The sequence below is a fragment of the Watersipora subatra genome, chromosome 3 (assembly GCF_963576615.1).
Source record: "Watersipora subatra chromosome 3, tzWatSuba1.1, whole genome shotgun sequence".
NCBI lineage: Eukaryota > Metazoa > Bryozoa > Gymnolaemata > Cheilostomatida > Watersiporidae > Watersipora > Watersipora subatra.
In genome coordinates, this window is record NC_088710.1 from 57,417,247 (window position 1) to 57,430,683 (window position 13,437).

A 13,437-nucleotide genomic window follows, 5' to 3' on the forward strand; every position below is an offset into this window, starting at 1 on the left:
GAGGTAGTTGGGTGATTGACATTTGGATTGGATTGCATCGCAGTGACAAAAATGAGTGAACATATATGTGACAGTAAGAGGCGTACTAGCATGCTACTGAGCTTTGAGAATCAAACACAACAGTGATGCTAGACTATATGAAACACCGGATATTTTTACCAAGGTTGCACATCATGTAACCTGGAATATATAATGCATGGAGTGAGTTAGACAACAGGTGAAACTGAGAATCAGTATTTCTTATACGACATCTCTGAGTAGGTCGTCTAATGAGTCATTTTCACTTGCCTTTTTGCTGTCAGCGTTTGTTTCTGGCACTTTGGCGCTGAGAGCCTGTTGAGCGACTGTGAGTAGATTGTCTTGTTCGAAAGATCGCTTGAATAAGTGGTTAAGACTAATGTTTCTTAGATTGTCAGCCACCATTTTCTCTCGCAGATACTCGCTATCAAGAATATCGTCGTTACCAAAGAGATCGTAATATGTTACACGTCTGTCCTCTTTGATTTGTGTCCTTTTGGCTTTGATCAGGGTTCGGAGCAGCTTGTAAATCCACTGTCAAAATCGGTTAAGCACTTATAATGACTCGTACAAGTAGACATACTCATATATGTAAGAACATTGTAATATAACCAACCTTCCAATTTTTGTAACATCTTTTATGAACAAATGCTTTTGTATGTGCAACTCTTTTAGTCACTGGTAATCCAGCACAAATCCAGTCTGAGCTCATGTCTTGCAGGTATCCTCGATTTTTGCCTATGATAACAAGGGAACTTAATTTTAGTACATAGTCAAATGTACTAGTGTTATAATTTATAGCTGATCAACCTTTTCTGCAGTAAGACTTGGTTAGAGTTCGGATTGATATGCTTTAATGCCCATTAGATTATCAATATAAGTTATTACTATAATAGTATACGTCATGTTAACTTATTGCTATAATAGTGTTCATCAAGTTAACTTATTGCTATAATAGTATACATCAAACTAACTTATTGCTATAATAGTATACATCAAGTTAGCTTATTTCTATAACAGTATACATCAAATTAACTTATTACTATAATAGTATACATCATGTTAACTTATTGCTATAATAGTGTTCATCAAGTTAACTTATTGCTATAATAGTATACATCAAACTAACTTATTGCTATAATAGTATACATCAAGTTAGCTTATTTCTATAATAGTATACATCAAGTTAATTTATTGCAATAATAGTGTTCATCAAGTTAACTTATTGCTATAATAGTGTTCATCAAGTTAACTTATTGCTATAATAGTGTTCGTATCAAGTTAACTTATTGCTATAATAGTATACATCAAACTAACTTATTGCTATAATAGTATACATCAAGTTAGCTTATTTCTATAATAGTATACATCAAGTTAATTTATTGCAATAATAGTGTTCATCAAGTTAACTTATTACTATAGTAGTGTTCATCAAGTTAACTTATTACTCTAATAGTATTAATCAAGTTAACTTATTGCTATAATAGTGTTCATCAAGTTAACTTATTGCTATAATAGTGTTCGTATCAAGTTAACTTATTGCTATAATAGTGTTCGCATCAAGTTAACTTATTGCTATAATAGTGTTCGCATCAAGTTAACTTATTGCTATAATAGTGTTCGCATCAAGTTAACTTATTGCTATAATAGTGTTCATCAAGTTAACTTATTGCTATAATAGTGTTCATCAAGTTAACTTATTGCTATAATAGTGTTCATCGTGTTAACTTGTACATAAGACTTGAAGCATATTCTAGGCGTTATTATTTCACATTGTGTAAAAATTAAAAGCTAAACAAAAAGGCTTGAGTAAGAGTAAGAGTCATATACGACATATAACAGTCATACACGTAAGAGTAAATTTATATGCTTCAGATGTGACTGTTGTTAAGACAATACTTTGAGAGACACCTTTTACATATCTGCAATCAAATGTATCTTTGGTCAGCTCTTGTGTGTACTCTCTCTGAAACTTAACGAGCTGTTCTTTCGGAAACGCTCTCTCTAGCGTGATGACTGTCTTAGCATACTGATGGAACCATTCCTGCTGAGAGCGCACAATCACTCTGTTGAACGTATTTCCTGAAACATTAAACAACTCGAAACTAAAACAGGACATCGATATAATGGAATGATGAATCTGAGGTTTTTCCACCACTCTACTTTATGTCGTGCGGTTTTTGTACTTACAAGCAATAATCACTCGTCCTTGTCAAGTAGACGAATATGTACACACTACCTTCTTATGTTCAGTTAACTAGCTGTTATTCGTTAGTATGAGTTGCAAATGGTAAGAGGAACATACCCATGGTAGCAATGAGCATGTTCAACAGCAGTATAGGCATCAGCATCATCATTAAGAGGAAACAAATTGCTGCCAGAACAGGAAACTTGCTTTCATTGAAGTACTTGTACTGTAAAAACATGTGCAATATAGAGAGAAGGACGGACTGAGCCATTCATAAAATGTAAATAGTGATAGGAACAGTATTGATAATACAATACAAAATTAATAATAATATGAAAGGAATAATAGAAATAGCAAAAATAAGAATATAGTCATAATAATATAGCAGACCGAAGTTGAGAGAGCAATACTAAGAGAACAGTATGAACAATGTTGATGCCTGTGAAAAGAAAAGTCTGATATCAATGACTTGAATAATAGAAATTTTGATGTGGCACCAGTTATGACATCTCACTAGTAATGTTTATTCTTTTTATATGTATGCTTTAATTAGATTGTTTTATTCTTAGCAGTATTGAATATAATATTAAAACCCTTTAGTAATATGTTAGATGATATTTAATGTCAACATAGAATATCATAGCATTACCTAAGATAATGAGAAATATGCTATAATGTATCCTACCCATTGTATATCATTATTCTATACTCTGTATGTCAGGTATCATTTTAAATAAGAGTTGAACAATATAAAACACAACAAAATGGTAGTGCATGAGCTTGAGGGACTTCATACCAAAACTGAATTTTAAAGGATATGTAAAAATAACAGTTGTCAGTTAATCATGGTTCTTTTTTCTGTACAACCAAACACCCAAATAAAAAAGGTGGTGCAAAGTGGTATGTGTAAGGTATATAAATTAAAGTTCAAGCAATATGCACAACAACATGTCATTAGCGTATTTGCTTTGTAAGATAAAATAAAGATTTTATAGACAGTTGAATGTATCAATTAAAGGTAAAAATCTGACGGCTGTAAATTCATTTCTGTGAAAAGATTATGTTGTAATTTTGAAACATTTTAGATTGGAAATAAGAGCAGCTTAATATTTTAGCTTAAAATTAAAACTTGTCTCATGTAGCCTTTTGTAGACAGCTTCAATTCTTTAGAGCTATTTAGATCTATTTATTTCATTTCTGTGAAAAGATTATGTTGTAATTTTGAAACATTTTAGATTGGAAATAAGAGCAGCTTAATATTTTAGCTTAAAATTAAAACTTGTCTCATGTAGCCTTTTGTAGACAGCTTCAATTCTTTAGAGCTATTTAGATTTAAGAAGTCAGAGAGATGGACAGCTATTATAGTTTGAAGTGGTAAATGATAACAGTGATAAGTTAGAATGCATAGCTACCAATCGGGTGCTGAGTTTGTGCAACCACTTACCATCTATAAAAACGAAAGAAAAAAACAATGTAATATTAAAATATATTTATCTGGTTATAGACAAGATCCATTTATTTAGAGAAACACCAGCAGAAATCAGATAACAAAATACAATTTGAACTATAGTCAAATTAATGTCAGAAAAAACTAAATGTAATTTTAAGTTTGAAACTTTATATGGAAAAGAAGACACAGTAAAAAGTGAAACTAGCTTACGGAAACCAAAAATATTGATAAATTCAATTGACCAAATCTTGTCACTAATTCTGCCAGCAAGATGCAACCTTGATAAAACTAAAAGATATCTGATTCCTATAATTGTCAGAGTATATTTAGAGCTTTGATTTAAATCAAATTTATTGAATTGAGAGTAAAGGTGGTTACTAATAAAACACATAAAGCAATAAAACATGATGACATAATGGGAGTCGTCAGTTCATGCATACTATTGCAAATTGTTCGCTAAGTAGCATGAGCAAGATGCAACTACGTTTAACACAAAGAAAGGTCTACAAATAATGCATCAACTTATAAAGACATCTATAGAAATTCTAGTTAAAACAAGGCAAAATAAATCTTGCATAGTATGAATTGAGACAAAAGTATCTAGCTAAAGAACTGATGTAACTCACTTGCTATCATCAACAATAGAGATAACAAAAATCAGGTTATTTCAACAAGGCAAATTACACAGAGTTCATAGACATATAAATTTTATCAGCTAAAAACCCACATTTCATGACAAAAATGTTTTTTTATTCACAAATGTATGTTTATGATCAGCTATACTTTTTTAAAAATATTATTTGCTTATTACTCCAAGCCTTCTGCAGTTATCACTGTTATGTTGAACAAAGCTTCCCTTAAAAATATTGTTTGGTAATTAAAAACCCTCAAAACTTATAATAAATAAATGAATTTCATACCTCAAATGTGCCAAAGCTCATATGAAACACATTCATCACCGACTCCTCGATGCTGTCCAAGGAATCAACGACCGTATCTTTCCAAAGGTACAGGAACACTAAAATGTGCCAGTTGAGATTGTATCATTGTTGGACTCAATAAAATTGAATGTGTAACCACCTTTCACACTGAAAACCTTAACTGTGACATGAGTAAAAAAGGTTTCTGCGCAGAAAGCTTACTTTCAACCAACCTATTATACAACATATACCAATCTAATTTTAAATGACGGTGTTTGTTTATTTCTGTGTGTGCTATAAGTTTATTTAAGTTTTATGCTATATATACTTAGTATAGTATTTTAGGGAAGTCAGGCATGTATTTTTTTAGCACTGGCAGCCTTGTGCGCCATTAAAACTTGGCAGGTGCAATAAGTATGTCTACGACACTATCTCTTCCACCCGTAACCTACCTATTGACCCACCCATAACCTATCTGCTCCATAACTTATCCACTTACCAACTGCGAACATGAACCAGAACACAGAGAAGATAATCATGACTTTGGTCACATCTTTGGCTATCATTGTATAGAGAGTGATGATGAGGGGTCCAAAACTATTGTGTGTTCTAAAAAACAGCAGTTACAAAGTAACAATAACGTCGCTTCTGTAAAATGGTCCTATCCTGCTGGCCCTAGCCTGTCTTGACAAACAGCTGTTTTTTGCGAAGTTGTCCCCCGTTGAGCGAGGCGAGCAAAACAACAGCTTGTCACAAGACACACTGCACCTGATGCATCAGCTGCACTGAAAGGGAGTTGTTCTCTTCCATCTATGCGGCTTGGTTGCGATATTATGTTGGTCGCTCCATTGGTAATCATAAAGGATTTCGCGCATAAATTTATGTAGAAAAAAATAACATAAAAACATTTAACCAGAGACCGGTCTTTGTGGTAAGCTTTAGTAGAACCTAAGAACTTAGTCAACAACAGCAACTAAACATGTTGTTATTTGTGCGTTTTTTTGTATTTTTGTATCAGTCAGTTTTATTTGTTCGTATTGATTTTATTTTTAATTTATTTTATTCTCAAGTTCTACTAAAGTTTACCAAAAAGACTGGTTTTTGGTTAAAGGTCTTTATGTTATTTTTTCTACATAAATCTTTGCGCAAAATCCGTTATGATTACTAATGGAGCGACCGACATAACATCGCAACCAAGCCGCATAGACGGAAGAGAACAACTCCCTTTCAGTGCAGCTGTTGCATCAGGTGCAGTGCATCTTGTGACAAGCTGTTGTTTTGCTTGCCCCGCTCAACGGTGGTCAACTCCGCAAAACAACAGTTTTTCAAGACAGGCTATAATGGCTCCATCGTAAGATGCGCAGCTCAAATGGTGAGCTCTAACTAGATAATGTGTTTATAATAATAATATATAATATGCTAATATGTAATAATATACATAATAAATAGCAATACTATATATAATGATATATAGATACATATAGATATAGATGCTATATATATTATATATGGTATCTATATATAGTATCTATATCTATACAGATACTATATATAGTATATATATCTACATAGATAAAGATACTATATATATTATTATATATATTATAGATGTATATTTGTATAACAATACTAAATAACATGTTGAGAAGAATAGAGGGTTGTTTTAGAGTTCAGGCTTTGGTAAACAGCAAAGCTATCAAAATAGTAAACTTCAGCTCATATTAGAGAGAAAAGCCTGCCAAGTTTGTAGTTGATGAGCCAGTTTGAATATCTAAAAAGTTTGGAAATAGAGAGTCAACTAAAAAAAGTGCCTATAGGAATATCATTTCGTACAAGATTTACTTAACCCAAGATATTAAAGTTTATGTGTAGAAAATTTGAAATAAAACATTTTCACATCAAGGTCACATTAAGGTTGCAAGTCAACTTAATAGAACTTTTATATTGTTGTATGGTGACTTTCTAAGACTTACTTGAGAAAAAAGAGAAACCAAAGCCAGGAAGCAGGAGCGATAATTACAAGACACGCTTCTTCTGCATTGACAAGCTTTGTGTGGTCTTTGTGGGGGTGAATAAACTGAGCAAAGCGAATGTTGACGGCTATGGCTAGCAGAAGACAGGACACAAGAAAGACTGCTTTACTCGGAGCATTTTTCTACAAAAACGACACTAGTTTAACTTCTGCAGAAAAATTGTATACCTCTGTGTTAATACTGACTGTCCAGAGAATTGGCTTACGTAAACAACAGCCCTTTGGAATGTTCGTAGAACAGAACTATAGTTCTCATCCTTCAGCACAACCATGAAAAATTTCACCAACAACTGATCATGATACTGAATATATATTCCAGGTTTCCCACTGAATGTAATAAGATACACAGTACACAGTCATATCAATGCTCTCTATTACTGATTGCCATGTACTCTAATCAAAGTGTCGCATGAAATATATGTAGCTTCAAATACCATAAGAGTTAATGCTTGTATAGGTGGTTTAGAAAGTACTGATTCAACTGAGTTAATGCCTACCAAGCCTCTGAGAAAGAGGGCCAAGCCAGATGTCTTGATCTCCTCAATATGAAACATAACGGTTAATGGGGTTCCAAGGAAGCAGATGACACTCTCAGACAAGTATCTAACCTAAAATGATGAAAGAATGCTGCCTGTCTAAAGTTTGAACTCTCTATTGCATATATTATATACATATTGTTTGTTTCTGCAAATGTGCATAATGTGTATATTGTGCATAATGTGCAAATATTTGATACTGACTTCTAGATACCCGGGTTACTTCATGTTCTAACTAAAATATGTATTTTTTAAAAGGATTACTTGTGGGTTCCATCAATATTTCCATCAAATGATTTCATAGCGTATATCTGAAATATATATATATACCGTAAATCTACGCATACATACATATATATATACATAAGTATACATACTGTGTATAAAATATATTAAGAACTGAAAACTTTTAAAACTGTTTACTACTTAAAGTTTCATGGTTGTTACCATTCATCATGTAAAACTAAAATCCTAAACTAAGTATATATATATATATATATATATATATATATATATATATATATATATATATATATATATATATATATATATATATATATATATATATATATATACTTAGTTTAGGATTTTAGTTTTACATGATGAATGGTAACAACCATGAAACTTTAAGTAGTAAACAGTTTTAAAAGTTTTCAGTTCTTAATATATTTTATATACAGTATGTATACTTATGTATATATATATGTATGTATGCGTAGATTTACGGTAGCATTTTATATATATATACATATACATATATATTATATTTTATCTAAACATTTTGTTACATGGCATTTAAAGTTGGCAAATATTTGTTGATACAACATGACAATTATGTATAACCAAGACATTACGTATAACAAGAGAAGACTACTTCTGCATTCATTTTTATTTGACGCTGGAGAAACGTAATAACAGTAAAACCTATTGTAATTGCAAAAAAGATGATGAAGTTTGAGGATAAAAAGGTTTAGTGATTTTATAGTAACTTACAGCATCTCTCCAATCAACATATCCAATAGCTCGGCCAGCAGGTCTCAGGTACACAGCCAGTGTAACGAAAAGTGTGTGCAGGACTGTGAGGATGAGACGACCTTTGAATCTTTTCTATGAAAACAGCATGCACGAGTTATAGATTACAAACAGACATACACGGGTTGCTCGAGTGTAAAATATAACTGGAAATTCTAATGTTTATTCATCTATTCTAGTAATTTTTAAACAGATACAACAAATAAAGACAACAAAGATACATGTATAAATATATAAATAAGATATATAATAAATAATATATAAATAAATAGGCCTACATGTATAAATATATAAATAATATATGAATAAATACATGTATAAATAAGATTAGCAAATCGAATAAAATTTTCTGATCTATAAACATTTTCTAATAGAATTAAACAAAATTGAAAATTGTAACTTGGAAGCGTACTAAAAGGTCTGGTGCCACTTTTTATAATCAAATAGCATTAGTTAGGAAATTAACATTTAGAAGGACACATTTTACCAGAAATGTCAAAATTAATTGGTCACAATATTTTTTAAACTAGAATATTCTTAACTTTTCGAAAATTTCCTGTTGATCATTATTAGGATACTTATAAAAAGAAAAGCGTGTGAATGGTGTATGACCTGGCACTGCATGAAAATATGATCAATATTTATCAAATTGAACCTTTGTTCAGTGAATATATGTATCATTAAATTTTCTGTTTATTCTCAGTAGCCCGTTCTGATACGAAATCATACATAGTGCCATTTTCATTCCCAAAAACAACTTCTTTGGCCCTAACTCTATTGGGGTAGGAACCCAGGTGGCCTCAAACTTGGAGAAATATAAAAATTTTATCAGGAAGTTGGTTTCTATAGGTAACACACACTCAAATACTCGCATACACACACAGACATGCACGAATTTTCACTGTTATGTATATATAAATCATTTTGAATTGCCTGCAAGCAATTGTAGTTTTTCCAATAGCTGTCATACTCTATACTGAGTTGAAGGGCCTATGGTGGGTAGACAATAGCATTGGGTACTTCAAACTTGCAGCAATGACACCAACTAACTGCGATGAGGTGGTTTGCTGAAATCAAGCAATCACCAAGAGGCTCTATTCTCACAAAAAATATATTTACCAAACAAACAATAGAGTGTGCTCTTCTATCTATTAAAGTTGTAATTACATGGAGGACCCAAAACGAGGGGGTGCCCAGATTGGCAGATTTATGTCTATACCTCACAAAATGATAATACGTCGTTGCCCGCAGTACGTCACAAACAGCTAGTATTCTATACAAAATAATATAAAGAGTATTAGATTGGTTTACATTTGGTGACTAACAGTAAAATACATAATACATTATATGCTACGGCAGTTAGGTGTCTCTAATCACCTTGACAAACACTCTCCATTTTGCCTCTAGGATATTGCGCACGACATCGTGATGTAGCATCTCAAGATGGCCACTTTCCTCTCCATCCACCAGTAACATTATAGCAGATTGATGGTCTAAAATAAAAACAATATTAAACTATACAAACTCGTTGAAGAATATATTTACCGGTATTAAATATTTTTTCATAGTATGGTTGGAGTTGTGTGCCTTCTGTAGATCAGGGACCTGATAGCTTACCTGTAACACCGTTGGGACCAATAGAATCAAATGAAGCCATTGGATAGAGTGACTCTTCCAGATCACTGTACTTTTTCACTTCCTGACCAAACAGAAAAATGCACTGAGCAGTTTTATCATCTACAAGAAGCTGTTTGGGTTCGACTCCCATCAATCATCTGAAGGCTTTCATCCGTTGCTTGCAAAGTTCAACTTATTATGATATAATACGTATTCAACCCTTCTAGCAAAGTTGATAGCAACAGCGGAGGTGATGAGTATGGCTGTGAGCTGTCAGTATCGACACCAGTAAGTTTCTAATTCTATTTGGTAGCATTTGGTTCTAAGCCTCAGTCAATCAGCTTTCAGTTTTCCTCTATTGAATTTTGATCCCTCAAAATGTATTTTACAATGTGTCTGTGCCACTAACTACAAATGTTACCATAGACTGACTATTCTTCATTTTCGTCAATGATTTCTGCTTAACATCTTCTCTGTGCTCTTTAGAAGTAGTAATATGACTAACATTCTTATGATCATGCATGTATTTTATTCAAGTATTTGTTTTAGTGTCCCTCAGAGTTTTCTTCCTTTCTTGAAGCAGTCAAAAATGTATTCATTGCATTATCTTATTATGATACCATTGTACTATTTTATTGCCTCCAAAAATATAAATAAAGAATAAGTCAAGTACACTATATTGGACATTTGAAATTACCAAACTATGTGTGTATAAAACTCATAATTTCCCCATTGACAAATAATCGCTACAAAGCAAATAATAGCTATATAGCAAATAGTAGCTATGATTGATATAATATAGCAACTGTGTCTATAAATAAATAGCCTGGAAATATGCATGAACCAATCAATGGTATCAATAACGCTGACTCTAACTAGCTGCATTTCATACAATACAATACATTTCAGAAGACAGTGTTTTTAAATTATGTGTCACTACAAAAGTTTTGATTAGAGAATATTTCAAAGGAAAGACAACTCACGACTCTGGAAAGCTCCATGATTTCATTGAACATTTCAGCATAGCCAAGTTGCACACATAGCGCTATAGGGGTAAGGTTATCATTGTTGGTGGTCCATGGATTAGCTCTTTTCCAAGGATGTCTCATAGCATATGAGAACATGTCCTATACGATGAGTATGCTCAGAGTTAGCTGATGACCTAAGGCAGCTAATTATTACAATGTGGTTCAGCAGGTTTCCTCACTAGATGCACACTACAGTCAGTGCTTGCATGTGCAAAATAACATAATTGGTGTGGCTGGTCTGCAATATAATTATTATATCAGTGTTTACATTTAGAGTGTGTTACAGTCAGTTTATATGCCTACAACATATTGTAGTCAGTCTCACTACCTGTAACATACTACAGTCAGTGTCTGAGCTTGTAACATATTACAGTCAGTATCTGAGCTTGTAACATATTACAGTCAGTATCTGCACCTGTAACACATCACAGTCAGTGTCTTAGCTTGTAACATATTACAGTCAGTGTCCATACTTGTAACATGTTAAAATCAGTGTCTGAATGTGTGACATATTACAGTCAGCGTCTGAGCTTGTAACATATTACAGTCAGTGTCTGAGCTTGTAACATATTACAGTCAGTATCTGCACTTGTAACATATTACAGTCAGTGTCCATACTTGTAACATGTTACAGTCAGTGTCTGAATGTGTGACATATTACAGTTGCTGTCTGCATATGTAGCATATTGCAATCACTGTCTGCACTAGTAACATGTTACAGTCAGTGTCTGTATTTGTAGCGTGTTACAGTCAGTGTCTGCATGGTGACATGGTCTAATCAATGAATAAAAGCCAATAACTCATAAGGTATGAATTTGTTTTTAATTACTTTAATCAAGATTAAAGTTAATTTAATCTTGAACATGTTTATATATCACTCACATCAAGAAAATCTGAGTTACACAATCAGAGCACATGAAGTGGTGGAGCACTTGCTCTATCAATTCTTACAGTTGGTCATGTGAGAAAACAAATAAAAAACTTGACACCCTCGCTGTAATTTGAAAACAACATATTTTTGTATTATTGGGTTTGTTTTTCAAAAAAATCACCTTCATCTGCAAAATAAAGTTATTTGGATGGCTGTAAAATTGTCAGATATTTGTTTAACCATAGAATCCGGCATAATGATCAGCCTTAAAGCATTTAATAATATTATTACAATGTTTAAAAGTTACAGCTACAAGCATTCTGGAAACATTTGTCTTACAAAAGTTGTCCAACTAGGATGCATTATGCGTTGAATATGATGAAAGTTATACGTATTCAAAAATCCCAAATTGGTATCAAAAACTTCCTTGTCAAGTTTTGTAATCAGAAACATAGATGAAACCCTCTCATTTTGTAATCAGAAACATAGATGAAACTCTCTCGTTTTGTAATAAGAAACATAGATGAAACCCTCTCGTTTTGTAATCAGAAACATAGATGAAACCCTCTCGTTTTGTAATCAGAAACATAGATGAAACCCTCTCGTTTTGTAACCAGAAACATAGATGAAACCATCTCGTTTTGTAATCAGAAACATAGATGAAACCCTCTCGAGTCATTTAAACCTGAATATAAGTATGTTGTTCTGAACTAAAAGTGGTTTTCACTGCTTGTGTAGCTTCTGCTAATTATAAGTAGCTTTGTCATCAAACTTGCGGTATTCAGCATAAAATATAATTGTAAAACAACACAGAATGAGGTTAGCGTTATATCCAGATGATAACTTACTATCTGGTTGTGGGTGACAATGACGTGCAGAACTGTGTTACCAAATGAATCCTGGGCATCTGTGTCGGCATCACTCTGTATGAGGAAGTCATATATCTGTGTATGATTAAAAACGGCAGCGATAGACAGAGGGTACTCTCCGTAGTATCCAAAGGCTAAAATATATCAAGCCAAAGTGAAGGACAAATTGTAGAGCGATGACCTCCATGACCTCCATGGCCCTCATGACCTCCATGCTAAGAAGTGTCATAAAGAGCATTTTAAGCGAGAGCATGTCTTGATTCTCCATTTTTTTTTTAGTTGCAATTAAAAAAACACTTTAATGGTACATGGTAAGGGATGGCAGGTACCTCAGAACTTGTAATACAAGCTAATATTCTTATCGAATCTACTTTCTCTACAGCTAAGAAGATAGTTACACACATGGCCAGTAGTTGGCTAGAGTAAAGATCAAACGAATCAGATTAAAACATAGGTTTAAAACATGAGATTAAAACATAAAAACTAAGTTCACATTCAGTTGGTTGCCAGAGAATGTCAATTCATTTTGCAAAACTCTAGAAAGTAGCAAAGGACAGGTACACAGCAGGTGGCAGCAACTACATAGTACATTATATCATGGCAGGTACATTAGCCTGTCAGGCTATTATCACTTGTCACCATTTACGCCTGGGGATGACAGTACATCTTAGGTGATGGCATTGCATGGCAAGTGATGGCTAGTACATGACAGAATGCCAGGTACATAACAAGTAATGACAGGTACTGGCAAGTGATGATACTTGTAGCATCTCTGTAGTAAAATGTTTATATACTTGAAGTAAGAAACACCTGCTCCTCAAAACAAGTTGTTTGCGAAGTGAAAGTGAAGAGAACAAACATGAACCCTAGTGAGTA

General features: G+C 33.0%; 1 protein-coding gene across 1 annotated transcript in view; it reads right to left on the reverse strand.

Annotated features, from left to right (window-relative positions):
* Nucleotides 1-66: 66 nt before the first annotated feature.
* LOC137390783 (transient receptor potential cation channel subfamily V member 3-like) overlaps nucleotides 67-13,437 on the reverse strand; it is an 18,298-nt gene continuing 4,927 nt past the window's right edge. The window contains exons 3-14 of the mRNA XM_068077102.1: nucleotides 12,541-12,695; nucleotides 10,777-10,920; nucleotides 9,794-9,875; nucleotides 9,554-9,669; nucleotides 8,138-8,251; nucleotides 7,106-7,216; nucleotides 6,550-6,731; nucleotides 5,076-5,185; nucleotides 4,577-4,674; nucleotides 2,324-2,432; nucleotides 635-756; nucleotides 67-552 (exon numbers count right to left, since the gene is read on the reverse strand). Of these exons, the coding sequence (XP_067933203.1) occupies nucleotides 241-552; nucleotides 635-756; nucleotides 2,324-2,432; nucleotides 4,577-4,674; nucleotides 5,076-5,185; nucleotides 6,550-6,731; nucleotides 7,106-7,216; nucleotides 8,138-8,251; nucleotides 9,554-9,669; nucleotides 9,794-9,875; nucleotides 10,777-10,920; nucleotides 12,541-12,695 (1,655 nt within the window). The 3' untranslated portion in view covers nucleotides 67-240. The remainder of the gene's footprint in view (nucleotides 553-634; nucleotides 757-2,323; nucleotides 2,433-4,576; nucleotides 4,675-5,075; nucleotides 5,186-6,549; nucleotides 6,732-7,105; nucleotides 7,217-8,137; nucleotides 8,252-9,553; nucleotides 9,670-9,793; nucleotides 9,876-10,776; nucleotides 10,921-12,540; nucleotides 12,696-13,437) is intronic.